We start from the raw sequence: 14,466 nt of genomic DNA, 5'->3' as shown, positions 1-14,466 counted from the left end.
TCATTGTAAGAATACAGGATACAATATATATAATACACAAAATCTGTGTTGATCGACTGCTAATGTTATCAGGAAGGCTCCCAGTCAACAGTAGGCTGTTAGTAAAATTTGTGAGGGAGTCAAATTTACACATGGATTTTTGACCATGTGATGGAGGGTCGGGACCCCAAGCTCCTGCATTGTTTAAGGATCAACTGTATTAGTTTTAAATAATAAAGTTGACTATAGTTATGAACTTACATATAATGCTAAGGCAAACCGTAACTATTTTGGATTTAAAGAATACTGTAAATATTACTGGAGAATACAATAAATAAAATGTAAAAATACTTCTCCCAGGATGACTGTAATATGTTGTCTTTCTCCTATGACTTATACCCAGCCTATAAATAAAAAATATAATCATTTATGTAGCTGTGACTCTGTCTCAAAATTCTGTCTTAAAATTACACTAAGAATTTGGTTTATTATGAGTAATTTACTTGTGATTATTTCATGTACTGTATGGCCAACTCAACTTTTGCCTTATAACTTTAGAACAAAAATATTAAGAATAAATTGATGTCAACATTTAGTTTGCTGGATTACAGTGTGACTTATGGAATCAAGTGACCTGGGTTCAAAGCCATAGCACCTACACACACACACACACACACACACACACACACACACGGGACCTTAGACAAGTTTTGTAACCTGCCATGTCCCTAGTGTTTGTATCTGAAAAGGGTCACTAGCCATGCCAACCATATAGAGTTGACACGGGATCAAATGAAAACATACAAGTAAAGCTCTGTGTGCATGGGGGTGCCTGGGTGGCTCAGTTGGTTAAACATCTGACTTCAGCTCGGGTCATGATCTCCTGGTTTGTGAGTTCAACCCCTGCATCAGACTCTGTGCTGACAGCTCAGAGCCTGGAGCCTGCTTCAATCTTTTGTCTCCCTCTCTCTCTGCCCCTCCTCCACTTGCTCTCTCTCTCTCTCTCTCTCTCTCTCTCTCAAAAATAAATTTAAAAAATTTTAAAAATTTTTTAAGTTCTGTAAGCATGGCACACAGTAAGTGCTCAATATATATTAGTTCTTATTATCTTCTGAGTATTTTTTTCACATGCGTATGTATATGGTTTTTTTTTCCTTTTCCTGTTTTTAATTTGGTATGTGAATATGTGATAACTATGTCTAAGGAATCTGGAAATGCAAATGCTACCAGTACTACAATTGAGGTGTTTTTTTTTTTTTTTTTAATTTCCCTTTTGAGATTCTTTGGATACAAGCATGGAATTGAAGCAACTTCATTTTTAAAGTTTGCAATACTTTTCTGGAAAAAATGGGCCTGATTCAGACTACATTACCCTTCTTAGTTTTCCTTCCAGAAATTTCTTTTTCTTTCTTTTTTTTAATTTTTTTTCAACGTTTTTTATTTATTTTTGGGACAGAGAGAGACAGACCATGAACAGGGGAGGGGCAGAGAGAGAGGGAGACACAGAATCTGAAACAGGCTCCAGGCTCCGAGCCATCAGCCCAGAGCCTGACGCGGGGCTCGAACTCCCGGACTGCGAGATCGTGACCTGGCTGAAGTCGGACGCTCAACCGACTGTGCCACCCAGGCGCCCCTCTTTCTTTTTTTTTAAGGTGGCATGAGAAGGGGAGGGGCAGAGAGAGAGGGAGACACAGAATCTGAAGCAGGCTCCAGGCTCTGAGCTGTCCGCACAGACCCCCACGCAGGGCTCAAACTCACAAACTACAAGATCGTGACCTGAGCGGAAGTCAGGAGCTTAACTGACTGAGCCACCCAGATGCCCCTCCCTCCAGAAATTTCATATAACAATAGCAAAGATAATCAGTGATGATCTGTTTTGTATTGGAAGCATGATGTGAAGGGCCAAGTCTTGGACTACAGGACAGGAGACCTAAGATCAGGTCCCATATCCTGGGTTCACCAGCAAACATTAATTAGGTGGCTATTAAATGCCTGGCAGTGTGCTTAGGACACAAAGGAGTTAAATAAAAGATAGTCACTCCACTCAAAAACTCAGTCTAGTAGAAAATCAGACATATAAAAAATATGGGGAAAACTGCATGATATATGCTATAATGAAGATATATAAATGTGGATTGTGGAAACAAAAAAAGAATACACCATCTCTAGCTAGTGTGGTCCAGCAAGATTGCAGAAGAGTATTTGAATAGTGGGCATGATCTTTAGAATGTTAGGCCGAGAGCTTCCTCCTGCTCAGATAGGACAAAATGAATCTGTTACATCCACTTTACCAAATTGTGAGATCCAGGAAAAGAAAATATATGAATGAGATTTGTGAATTTCAGCCCTGTTTAAGATGTAAGGAAGTAAGACTTGTCCATAGCTTTTCCAAAAATAACTCCCCTATATCCTTTCAGTTTAGCTTTCATAGATGCTCATTTTAACTCATGTTTCCAAATTATTTCTTCTCCCATTTTCCTATACAGACACCAAAGACTTAAGGATATCCTCATCAGTCAAGTTGGGCAAAGAAAAATGAGACAAAGAAAATCAGCTGTATTGAATGGGGTTTTTTTTCCCTATGTGCTAACATCTAACTGGCAATGAAAATAATATTGTGTTTATTGAGATTATCTCATTAATATTTTCTCTTTACTAGAAAGTCCTAATTCATAGCTGGCAAATAAACAATGGTCAGAGTTTTAGGAAAGCATATTATGGTCTGAAATTATGTGTATGGAATCTTATATAAATGACTTCAGTTGAATCTGATTATCCTATGGGAATTCTATTCTATCAACTTCCACCTTTCTCATAAATTACATTTATTTACTTAGTAAATATTTATTGTGCACTTACTATATGTTACACACTGCAATCACAGCAGTTAACAAACAACACACAGGTCCTAGCTTGTGTAGTTCTTCAGGTTAGAAAGAAATGGAACCATACAGCCGGGAGCACAATACAGTTAAAGAGTGTTGAAATATGACACCAGTGAAACCTAATGGTAGCACAGAAGGGAAGACAAAACCCAGTCCAGGAGGAAGAGCTTTTAAACTAACGCAAGAAAGGAGAAAAAAAATAAGAGGTTTGGATCATTGCTGCTTAATGGACCTTGCTATGTGTAATGCTGTATGTGTTGTTTGGTTATATCAAAGTTCTGTTTTGCAAAATAGATTTTGTTCCTGCTCCATAAGTGGATTTACTAAAGGAAATATTATTTTATTCATTCATTCCACAAATATGAGACTCCTGCTGTTTGCCAAGTAGTGAGCTAAGGTCTTTTATCTGTTAGCAAGCAGTGTACAATTTCAGACAACAATTTTAGGTATTTCAATAAAAGTACATTTCAAAACATATGCATATGGTAAAAGGAAGGGGTGTTTTTGGTTTAAGGGTTTGAAAATAAAAATAATTATACAAACACTTAGCTGAAATAGGAAAGCAGCATGAAGAATGTCCTTCCTGTTAACAAAGGCTTGAATACATGCTTCCGGTTTCCATGGCAGCCCGACTAAACAGAAAAATAAGTCATAGAAATGACTTTTTATCTCAATGACTTGGTTCCCAAACAGTAGGACCAAGAAAAGTCTGTGAGAAATAATGACTGGTGCTGTCCTACTTACAAAAACTGTTTTACAACTTATCAGATTACTTAAACCAGAAGGAACATTGTTTGAAAAAAAAAAAAAAAAAAGATACAAAATTCGAATTTATGTTTTCATTTTGAAAATGTCTGTCTCAGGGCGCCTGGTGGCTCAGGTGGTTGACTGACTTCGGCTCAGGTCATGATCTCACAGTTCTTGGGTTTGAGCCCCGCATCAGGCTCTGTGCTGACAGCTCAGAGCCTGGAGCCTGCTTCGGATTCTGTGTTTCCTCTCTCTCTGCTCCTCCCCATCTCATGCTCTGTCTCTCTCTCTCTCCTTCAAAAATAAATTAAAAAAAAAAAAAAAAACTTAAAAAAAAAAAAGAAAATGTCTGTCTCGAGTTTCTTTGCTCCTCAAAAAAAAGAATTCATTCAAACATCTGCTAAACAGCACATAAACAATGTGACTTCTCTTTATGCCACTGAACAGTTAAAAATGGTGAAAATGACCAATTTTATGATATGTATACTTTATGACAGTTTTTTAAAAAGATTAAAACTAAAAAAGAAAAAAATGCCTAAAAGGAAAATCTGCTAAACAGACCCTGTTTGTGCTAAGTCAAACTTACTTGTAAATGTACTTTAAAAATTGCCTTAAAATCCCTTTAGAAGGAGAAAACTCTTAAGCTTAAATTATAATGAAAAAACAACAGAAAGTTAGACTTTTGATAGCTCAAAGCCAGTGTCCAAATGAACTCTACAGCTAGCCTCATGATGTTTTCTGAATGTTCACCCTGACCTCCGAGAGAAACAGGAAGGAAAAGAGAGACAAGAAAACAGGGAGGGGGGAAGATAGAGAAAGAATAAGACATTCTACTGACCATGTTGCTTTATTTCCCAGAATGATTCAATACCTCAAGAAGATTTCACTCCAGAAGTGTACAGAATTTTCCTGAACAACCTTTGCCCTCGACCTGAAATTGATAACATCTTTTCTGAATTGTAAGAGAACACGTTCTTTTAACCCACTTTTTCTCGGCTTGCAGAGGTGCTCGGGGTGGCTCAGGCAGGATTTTGAGCAATAGAGGGATATGGAAGAACTCTTTATGCACCGTGTACGATAACAGCTCTTGTGTGTAATTTGTTGGGAGACCACCAACATTTCTACCCCTCATGTGCAACCCCTGCTTCTAATGAGTGAAAGGTTGCTGTGATTTGTTGCTGGGCGTTCTTAGTTTACAAATCATCTGGGGCTCTGTTTGATTTGAAGATTATGGCTAGAACACAGCATCTTGGCTCAGTGGAGGTATATCCATGGTGCAGGAAGAACTCTGACCTGGGGACCGGTCAGGTCACGTCTCTGAATCACATTAGTGAAATGAGAACTTTGGATTGCTAAGAACTGCCCCAGCTGAAAATCATTTGCTTCTATTTTAGAAAATTCATAGGCATTCCTTTAAAAAAAATAAATGAAAAAAATAAATAAAAGAAACAAACCAAAACACCAGGGCAAATGCAGAGCAGCAGCAATTCACCTTTCCTAGTATACTGAAATCTACATGACAATAGAAAATCAATCCCAAATTGATTGACAAAATAAGGATGTTTATTATGTGGAAGACAAGCGAACAGCGCTAAGAATGATGCAGGATATACTCACTTTGTGATGTTTATTGCCATTAACTGTTTATTGAACATCAGCAATATTTGCACCATTGAACTTGCTTTGGGTTTGTCAACAGGATTGAAAAGGGAAGTTTGAATCGTACTATGTTGAAGATTTATAGACTTTTGCTGAAACAAAACTTTTGACAAGAAAAATGTACCCAGATTGTTTACCTTTTTTTTTTTTTTTAGTAATGAGTAATAAATACACCTCTAAACAATTAAATGGGATATGGGAATTTGATGACTAAACCATACATTTAGCATCATAATAAAAAAACCCAAAACACCCATACCTCTATGTTCAGTTGAAAGTGGTGCATCCTTAAGCACAAGATGCAATGTTTTCCTTCTGTGAATTTTCTTATGAATCCAGTATGGTTCAAGGCCATTGCGATTTAGTGGCAGTGATTGCAAAACATACTTGCAATATGTTTTATTTTTTAAAAATTGCCTTAAAATCCCTTTAGAAGGAGAAAACTCTTAAGCTTGAATTATAATGAAAAGGCAACAGAATTTTCTTATGAATCCAGTATGGTTCAAGGCCATTGCGATTTAGTGGCAGTGATTGCAAAACATATTTGCATCCCATAGAATAAGGCAATTGTGACGGAGCAGCACGTTTTTAGGGCAAGATAGGATTTCAAGATAGCTTGCTCTTTCCAGGTATGGCAGGGTTTTATTTCCCTGTAGCTAAATGCAAATATATGAATGAAACTCTGTAGACAAATATTCTAATTTCTTGGTTTTTAATTGCTTTTAGTGGTGCCAAAAGCAAACCATACCTTACAGTTGATCAGATGATGGATTTTATCAACCTGAAGCAGCGAGATCCTCGGCTAAATGAAATACTTTACCCACCTTTAAAGCAAGAGCAAGTCCAAGTACTGATTGAGAAGTATGAGCCCAACGATAGCCTTGCCAAAAAAGGTCAGTCTACTTTGCCCCACACTGTAGGGAAGCTGGTTTCTAATTGTCAGTGGGTCACCTTTTGTAGGTATCCACAACAAGGACTATTTAGGTCCCATGTTTATATGCCTGCTTTCCTTTCTGTCTTGAATCACTAGTGGTTCAATTAGAGATAGAATTTTTTAAAACTTCAGTGTCTGGTTATGTGTATGTGTACATAAAACATTTTCTTAAATGTCATTTGTTTTATCTTAAATTTACCTAGTGACTGAATGCATATTTCTTGAACAAGAAATCCCATATCTTTAAATTTGTCTTTTTGGCTCTATTTCTAGAAGTTCTATAAAACGACCCATAACTTTTCCTAAATCTTTAAAACTACAGAGACTATTTAATCCATTAGACCCTTGTCTTATTCTAATTTACCCTACTGATGAATTTTTCCACTTATAGAAATACAAAATTTGGCCTTTTATCTAAAAAACAAAAAAATCAGGGATGACTGGTGGCTCAGTCAGTTGAGCATCCAACTCTGGCTTAGGTCATGATCTCACAATCCGTGAGTTCGAGTCCCTCATCAGGCTCTGTGCTGACAGTTCAGAGGCTGGAGCCTGCTTTGGATTCTGTGTCTTCCCCTCTGTCTGTATCTCCCCCACTTGTACTCTGTCTTTCTCTCTCTCAAAAATAAATAAACATGAAAAAAATTTGTTTTAATCAATGTTGATAGCAAAATTTATTAGTCTAATAATTGATCAGAAAGATAGTTCTACGTTGCCTGGAAGTTCTTAAGAAATTTATGTTTTTGATTCTGGAGAAATGAATTGACAAAATAAGTTCCTGACGATTTACTTGCTGGGAGTTTTCAGTTATATGTGGCATCACAGTCCCTGAATAGGCCCTTCGGCTTTCTCTTTACTACCAAGACCAATTCTCACCTGGACTGAAATAGCTTCACCGAGAAAACTGGTGTGTTATTACTGATGTTATTGTGCGTTGCCTAGATATTCCATAGAGAGGAAAATAAAGTACAATTAACCAACTATTAAGAAGAAATTAATTGCATATTAATATGCAGGCAGTTCATAAGTAACAGAAACAGCTCTAGCAAGCTCAGAGTCATTAATAAGTATGGTTATCATAAAAATAGACTAAAAAGTCTTTTAATCTTTGCATTTATTCTGGAACTAGTCCTCTAAATGAAAATAAAATGCATTAATTAAGTATAAAAGTAAACTATTATCATTAATTTTATTCTGCATGTTACTAGTTGGGAACTTACAGATGAAATTTTTTTTGGGGGGGGTGGTTTTTGTTCATTTTCTTGGTCAAGCACTTTGCCTTTGTTGTTGTCATCATCCCTGTCACTGCCATGAAGGTGAGGTTGTTAACGGAAACTAGTGATCAACAGTGTGTGTCGGCATTGCCAGGCCCACCCCCCTGAACCTAGTTACTCCTGACACCCTTCAGTCCCTAGAGCCACAAAGATGGGATTTCTCCTTATCATTATGCAAAGAGTAACTCCTTGCAGATTTCTTGCCCGGGCAGCTTGACAGTTCCCTTCTGAAATCTGAACTTCACCAAAAATAACTAGCACAGTGTTATAACAAAGCCAACAAGACCTCTAAAAATGGTTAGCCTGTGACACAGAAGAAACAAATAGCTTTCGTGAAACCAGTAAGACACTTCAGAGACCAAACTTTGCCCCTCTCTCCACTGTTCACACCACACTGCAGATGGTCCGTGCCTCAGCCTGCATATGACACTTCCATCCATCACCCTCTGATGACCTGAAGGCAGTAAAAGACTCAAAGAGAAAAATTTGTGACAGATTATTGTAAAACTCTATAATCCTAGAAGAACTGATTTTGATTCTAATGGAAATTAAGATGATATGTCTTAGCATTTGCAAGTTTATTTAGTGCTGTCTTATGGAAACACTAGCGATGAATTCCATAATCACGACAGGCACATAGGGGCACCTGGGTAACTCAGTCAGTTGAGTATCTGACTCTTGATTTCAGCTCAGGTCATAATCCCAGGGTCGTGGGATTGAGCCCCTTGTCAGGCTCCACACTGAACATGGAGCCTGTTTAGGAATCTCTCTCTCCCTCTGCCCCTCCTCTACTCACACGGGTGCTCTCTCTCTCTCTCAAAATGAATAAATAAACATTAAGAAGACCTAACAAACTGTTTAAAATAAATAAATAGGGGCGCCTGGGTGGCGCAGTCGGTTAAGCGTCCGACTTCAGCCAGGTCACGATCTCGCGGTCCGTGAGTTCGAGCCCCGCGTCAGGCTCCGGGCTGATGGCTCAGAGCCTGGAGCCTGTTTCCGATTCTGTGTCTCCCTCTCTCTCTGCCCCTCCCCCGTTCATGCTCTGTCTCTCTCTGTCCCCAAAATAAATAAACGTTGAAAAAAAAATAAAGTAAAATAAAATAAAATAAATAAATAGATAGATAAGTAAGTAAAATAGCAATTTTGGTTTTTTCTACAACTTCCTTTGATATGGATTACAAGCCTCCATGTCAGCCCTGATGTGATTTTTTTAATCATGGATTTCATTTCTTTTTTTTTTTTCTTCTTTTTTTTAATTTACATCCAAGTTAGTTAGCATATAGTGCAACAATGATTTCAGGAGTAGATCCCTTAATGCCCCTTACCCATTTAGCCCAGCCCGCCTCCCACACCCCCTTCAATAACTCTCTGTTCTCCATATTTAACAGTCTCTTATGTTTTGTCCCCCTTTCTGTTTTTATATTACTTTTGCTTCCCTTATGTTCATCTGTTCTGTGTCTAAAAGTCCTCATATGAGTTAAGTCATATGATATTTGTCTTTCTCTGGCTGACTAATTACGCTTAGCATAATACCCTCCAGTTCCATCCACGTAGTTGCAAATGGCAAGATTTCATTCTTTTCGATTGCCGAGTAATACTCCATTGTGTGTGTGTGTGTGTGTGTGTGTGTGTGTGTGTGTGTGTATGTATATATATATATACATATATACATGTATATATATATCTCACATCTTCTTTATCCATTCATCGTGGATTTCATTTCTTAGCCCAAAAACTCCTGTAAGAAAATGAACTTGAGAGTCCTTTAGTTTACTGCTTCAGCTGTATGTGAACAAAGACTAGAGAAAAGTATTTTATTGTGTTAACTATTATTTCATTGTCAAAAGGATAATGATATTGAAATCTTTATTTGTAGGACTAAGAAATTGCTGAGTTAGACCTCAGTTGGCTAATAACTAGAGTTTTAATTATTTTTTTCCAAAGATGAAAATCAATTTTAACATTTGGTTTTGCTGTTCACAATATTGGATGTTTGACTAGGAGTTTTTCAGAAACTTTTTTTTTTTTGCATCTTCTTTATTTATAAGGTAACTGCAAATAAAATCTAACAAAGTACAATTTAAGAAAGTATTGTTTAGGGGCACCTGGGTGGCTCAGTCGGTTGGGCGACCGACTTCGGCTCCGGTCATGATCTCACAGTCCGTGAGTTCGAGCCCCTCATCGGGCTCTGTGCTGACAGCTCGGAGCGTGGAGCCTGTTTCAGATTCTGTGTCTCCCTCTCTCTCTGACCCTCCCCCGTTCATGCTCTGTCTCTCTATGTCTCAAAAATAAATAAACGTCAAATAAAAAAAAAATTAAAAAAAAAAAGAAAGTATTGTTTAATTTCAATATGATGACTGGTACAGATCTGCAAGAAAATTAACTTTCATTCATTATGTGACTTTCAAAATGTACGTTATTATTTTGTAAAAAGCAAACCAAAATTTTGAGGTTAAATGACTTACCTGAGATCTTGTACCAAGATGCTCTTCTAGAGAGCAGAGTTTTTAACTTCCAGTCAACGAGTTAATACATTTTGATTAATAAACATGTAAGAAAATAAGTACTATATTAGTAGGATATAATTATTGCAATTACTAATTATTACTATATTATGATAGTACATTTTAATATGCTTATATTACTAAGTATACTTAACATAAATATGGTAGAATAAGATAGAAAATCAGTGTACTACATTATAATTTTTTCTGCTACTTTTGTTTTGATTGGTTCCTCAAATGTGCACAAGCATTAGTTAAATTGACCTACAGATTCAATTCAAATTATCTGAAAAAAGCACTTCCATATTGCTTATATTTGTTATAAAATGCTAAGAATAAGATGCATCCACAATATACATAAATAATAATATAAATAAATTCTCTGCTATTGAGAAACTATTTTTAAGTAGGTGTTAAACAAGTAAACTTTACACAAAGTTGACATATGCTAATGTTTAGTTTTTATATGCACTTCCACGTAATTTTTACATAGAAGGTAATCTAAAATTAAATGAAAAATTTCCAATATGGCCAAAAGCCCAAATGCTTAAACCGTACGTTAGATAACTAAACATAGATGTGTGAAATGAAACTCCAGAAGGGATGATGGACTTTGACGCTTTGTGGGCCTGCTGTCATTGGCATGTGGGCCACATTTCCATGCTGGAATTTCTGTTTCTGCAGATGTATATACTGGTTATAAATAATCACAGGGTCTCTGTGCAGTGTAAGGCCAAATGTACACATATTTGGGTTCCACAAAGAAAAAGTTTAAATCTTGTTGCAGAAAATACTGTTCTCAAGGGAGTTCAATTTATTTTTACTATTGAAAATCACACTTTGAAGAATGCCATGGCCCCAGATCAAGGAATGTTTCTTCCTAACCATGTTGTTTGCACTGGAACAAAATGCTTAATGCTAACGCATGCTTAACACAGAAATACATAATGACCCCTGCCTCTTCCAAACCGAAGGGTACTGCATGTCAGTTGGAAGACTAATGTCTCCCAGAGTTTTTCTTTTCTTTTCTTTTCTTTTTTTTTAATCATTTACACTCTGTAGAAGGAAGGCATTGAGTAAAATTAGCATGAAAAAGAATAAAATGATGCCTTAGGTAACAGACTGAAGATTAGATTTAACTGTTCTGTCTGTAAAAGAAGGCAAAAATTCATTAAAAAAAAACCAAACCCAGAGAAAATGGTTGAGTTTTTTCATATTTTTATCCTTCTGTGAAGAGCAGGTGTTCATGAGTATGTGTTAAGCAATTGAATTAATATATCAGATTATAATATTACCAGCTGTTTCTAACTACATTCCTTTTTATCAGTAGCTCTTCCTCTTAAATTTTTATAAGGTGTGCTGTACAAAAGCTTCCCTGCTTTGTTGCAATTAAGTCATCAAAATGAAGCTATATAATCTCTTTTAGCAGTTGATCAATACTCACTGAGTTAATAGTTTAATAGTTAAAGTGAACTCAAAATAATAATAACAAATGGATTTGGCCTCAGGCAAAGCAAATAGAAGTTCAGGTGTAGTGAGCATTTTGCCTTAAATAGACCTATGTTGATGATTACATCAGTAGAAATAACTATTGTGTATACACACACACACACACACACACACACACACACACAAATATATGTATCCATTAGACTCTCCTAAAATTGAACTATATTATATCATTATTGTCAATAGCAAGAAGCACCCAGAATGTGCTAGAAGTAGCACTGGACTTGGAAGTCTTGCAACCATAGTATTAGGTGGAACTCCTTCAGTAGAAAAATGACAGAAAGTTAACTCAAATTGAAGCCCAGAAAGAAATTTATTGTTGCATATGAACAAAAAGTCAAGCTGTGTTTCGTGTTGATCTCAGCTTATCAATAACCAATATTGTGGTAGGACCAGCACTTGTGGTTCTTACTATGATTTCAAGATGCCCGTAAGCAACAACCATCAGGTAATTTGGGAAAAAAAATAGATGTTTATTACTTATAAGACCTGAAAATCACACAATACATTTGGGGCCACACAGGGAGATCACTTATAGAGAAAGCACACTCACAAGTCTGGGTTCTGTTTTTATAGGGGTTGAGGGTGGGTGTCTGGGGTTTCATGGGCTTACTCTACTGGTGAATTTAAAACATAAGATCAGGAAAAGACAAGTGGCCTAAATGGCCAGTTATTGAAATCAAGCAAACTTTCTAAATCAAAGGAGTGTCAGTGTGGGGAGGTGAGCTGGCTCCCTATCTAGCCATGTGGCTGTCAATTGGTTTATTCATGATAGCTGTCTTTGAAGTGGGTGTCTTTTTGAAATGGATGCCTAAGCCATCAAAGCTTAAGTCAGGCACTTGCACTACAAAAAATAAAAGTAAATAACAGCAACAACACTATCAGGACTCACACACTACAAGGTGTTAATGACTTCAAGCATGACTACATCAAAGGGCTCCAATGATGTCATAAAGAATTGTCTTTCTTCCTCTCCAATCATTTTCTCTCTACTGGCTGTAATATACCAGCTTGGGCACACTCTCCTAAAGTAACAAGAAGGCCACCAGTAGCTCCTATACTGAAGTTACTTTTACTCATATTTCCAACAAAATTACCAGAAACCTGAGCCTGTCTTGAGTCACCCAAGGCCACTACTGAACTAGGATCATCATGGCCTGGAGAATAGAGTGCAATAATTAAACAGACTTAGGTCACATGACTCTCCTTAGAGCCAATGAGGGGTCCACTACCCATACCACATGGTTTGGACTGACAGTAGGAGTGAGACTGTTCCCTGAAATTCAGTCCTGGTGTGCTTCCCAGAAGAAGGAGCAAAAATTCCCTGACCGGGCAGATAAACACAGCAGATCCCCCTAAAACTGGGTCAGAAATCAACAAATCATCACCACTGTTTACCTCACCTTAGGAAACCATTTAACCTCTTTGACTTATCCCACCCTCTAGTTTTCTCATTTTTTGAAAAAAAATCCCTGAGAAATTACTGGGAAAATTAAGTAAATTATTTGTGATAGGAGGGTTGCATGTATTAACTGTTGGCCACAAAACCTTTGCTGACTTGAACTATGAAAAGTGGTAATTGGTATTTATAACAAATTATTTCTTTTTTTTTAAATTTTTTTTAAACGTTTATTTATTTTTGAGACAGAGAAAGACAGAGTGTGAACAGGGGAGGGGCAGAGAGAGAGGGAGACACAGAATCTGAAACAGGCTCCAGTCTCTGAGCTGTCAGCACAGAGCCCGACGCGGGGCTCGAACTCACGGACCGTGAGATCATGACCCGAGCCGAAGTCGGACGCTTAGCCGACCGAGCCACCCGGGCGCCCCTATAACAAATTATTTCAAACCATTTTTGGATCTGGAAGTGCGATTCACAACATTCGGCAGGGGCATTCCTGAATGTTGCTGTCTCTTGGCTAACAGGCTTATTTCACTTATTGCAAATAATAATAAATTAGAATCTTTGAAGATGAAAACTGAAAAAATATGGCAAGTCCTATCTGTGCACAAATGTTCACTTCTGACTCAATCATTCTTTCATAAATATTTTTATTAAAATAAAATTACAGTTAAAAATGTGAAGATTTACACTGGAATCTTACCATTTACTTCATAACTTAATTTTCCTGGTAATTTTTTTTTTAATGTTTGTTTATTTTTGACAGAGAGAGAGATAGAGTGTGAGCAGGGGAGGGGCAGAGATAGAGACACAAAATCCGAAGCAGGCTTCAGGCTCTGAGCTGTCAGCACAGAGCCCGACGTGGGACGCTAACTCACGAACCATGAGATCATGACTTGAGCCAAAGTCAGATGCTTAACTGACTGAGCCACCCAGGAGCCCCTTCCTGGTAGATTTTTTAAAAACAATTATTTTCCCAGCACCATTTCACTTTAGTCTAGGTAGAAGTCATTAAAAAATAATGACTATTTTTATTCATGTCTACTGTCTATCCTTGAAAGATCAAACATGCCGTAATTAAAGGGAAAGGCTGGCATAGTGTTATTGTTAAACCAGTTAACCTCAGGCTAATGACTTGACTTGCTGGAGCTTCAGAATTCTCATCTGTGAAGTGGGATGATACCAACCTAGCAGAACTAGGTGCTCTTCCCATTCCCCTGACACTCATGGTTCCAACAAGTCAGCAGTCCCACTACAACTCTCCAGAACTTTCCCATAGCCCAGCTACAGTCAGCCTACAGGGGTTGGGACTTCATGGTCCCAACAGTGGTTTTCATTCAGGAAGTAGTACCTTATTCCCCTTGCCCCTTATGCGGGATGGTTTTGAGGCTTGTTCTCCTAGAGTTCCCCAATGGGATTGGACCCTAGTTGCCTACAACTGTAACTTGGTTGATAATGTTCCCTTTACTAGGCCACCTTTCCTTCCTTCCCTTTTCATTTCTCCACTCCTCTACTGTTATCTCCTGGGGTTGCCTCCCAAATAAGTTACTTGCACTGAAATCCTTGTCTCAAAGCCTAC

At 37.4% G+C, this 14,466-nt stretch overlaps 1 protein-coding gene across 3 annotated transcripts in view; it reads left to right on the top strand.

The window, feature by feature from the left end:
- Positions 1 to 14,466, top strand: part of PLCB1 (phospholipase C beta 1) — a 704,439-nt gene that overhangs the window by 491,450 nt on the left and 198,523 nt on the right. For all 3 annotated transcript variants that reach the window (XM_086701714.1, XM_086701716.1, XM_086701717.1), the window contains exons 8-9: positions 4,470 to 4,570; positions 5,997 to 6,163. In XM_086701714.1, coding sequence (XP_086557840.1) covers positions 4,470 to 4,570; positions 5,997 to 6,163 — 268 coding nt within the window. The remainder of the gene's footprint in view (positions 1 to 4,469; positions 4,571 to 5,996; positions 6,164 to 14,466) is intronic.

This window comes from Puma concolor, chromosome A3 (assembly GCF_028749965.1).
Source record: "Puma concolor isolate L17-30 chromosome A3, mPumCon1.1.hap2, whole genome shotgun sequence".
NCBI classification, from domain to species: domain Eukaryota; kingdom Metazoa; phylum Chordata; class Mammalia; order Carnivora; family Felidae; genus Puma; species Puma concolor.
The sequence above is the reverse complement of the archived record's forward strand: the minus strand, read 5'-3'. Positions and strand labels throughout refer to the sequence as shown.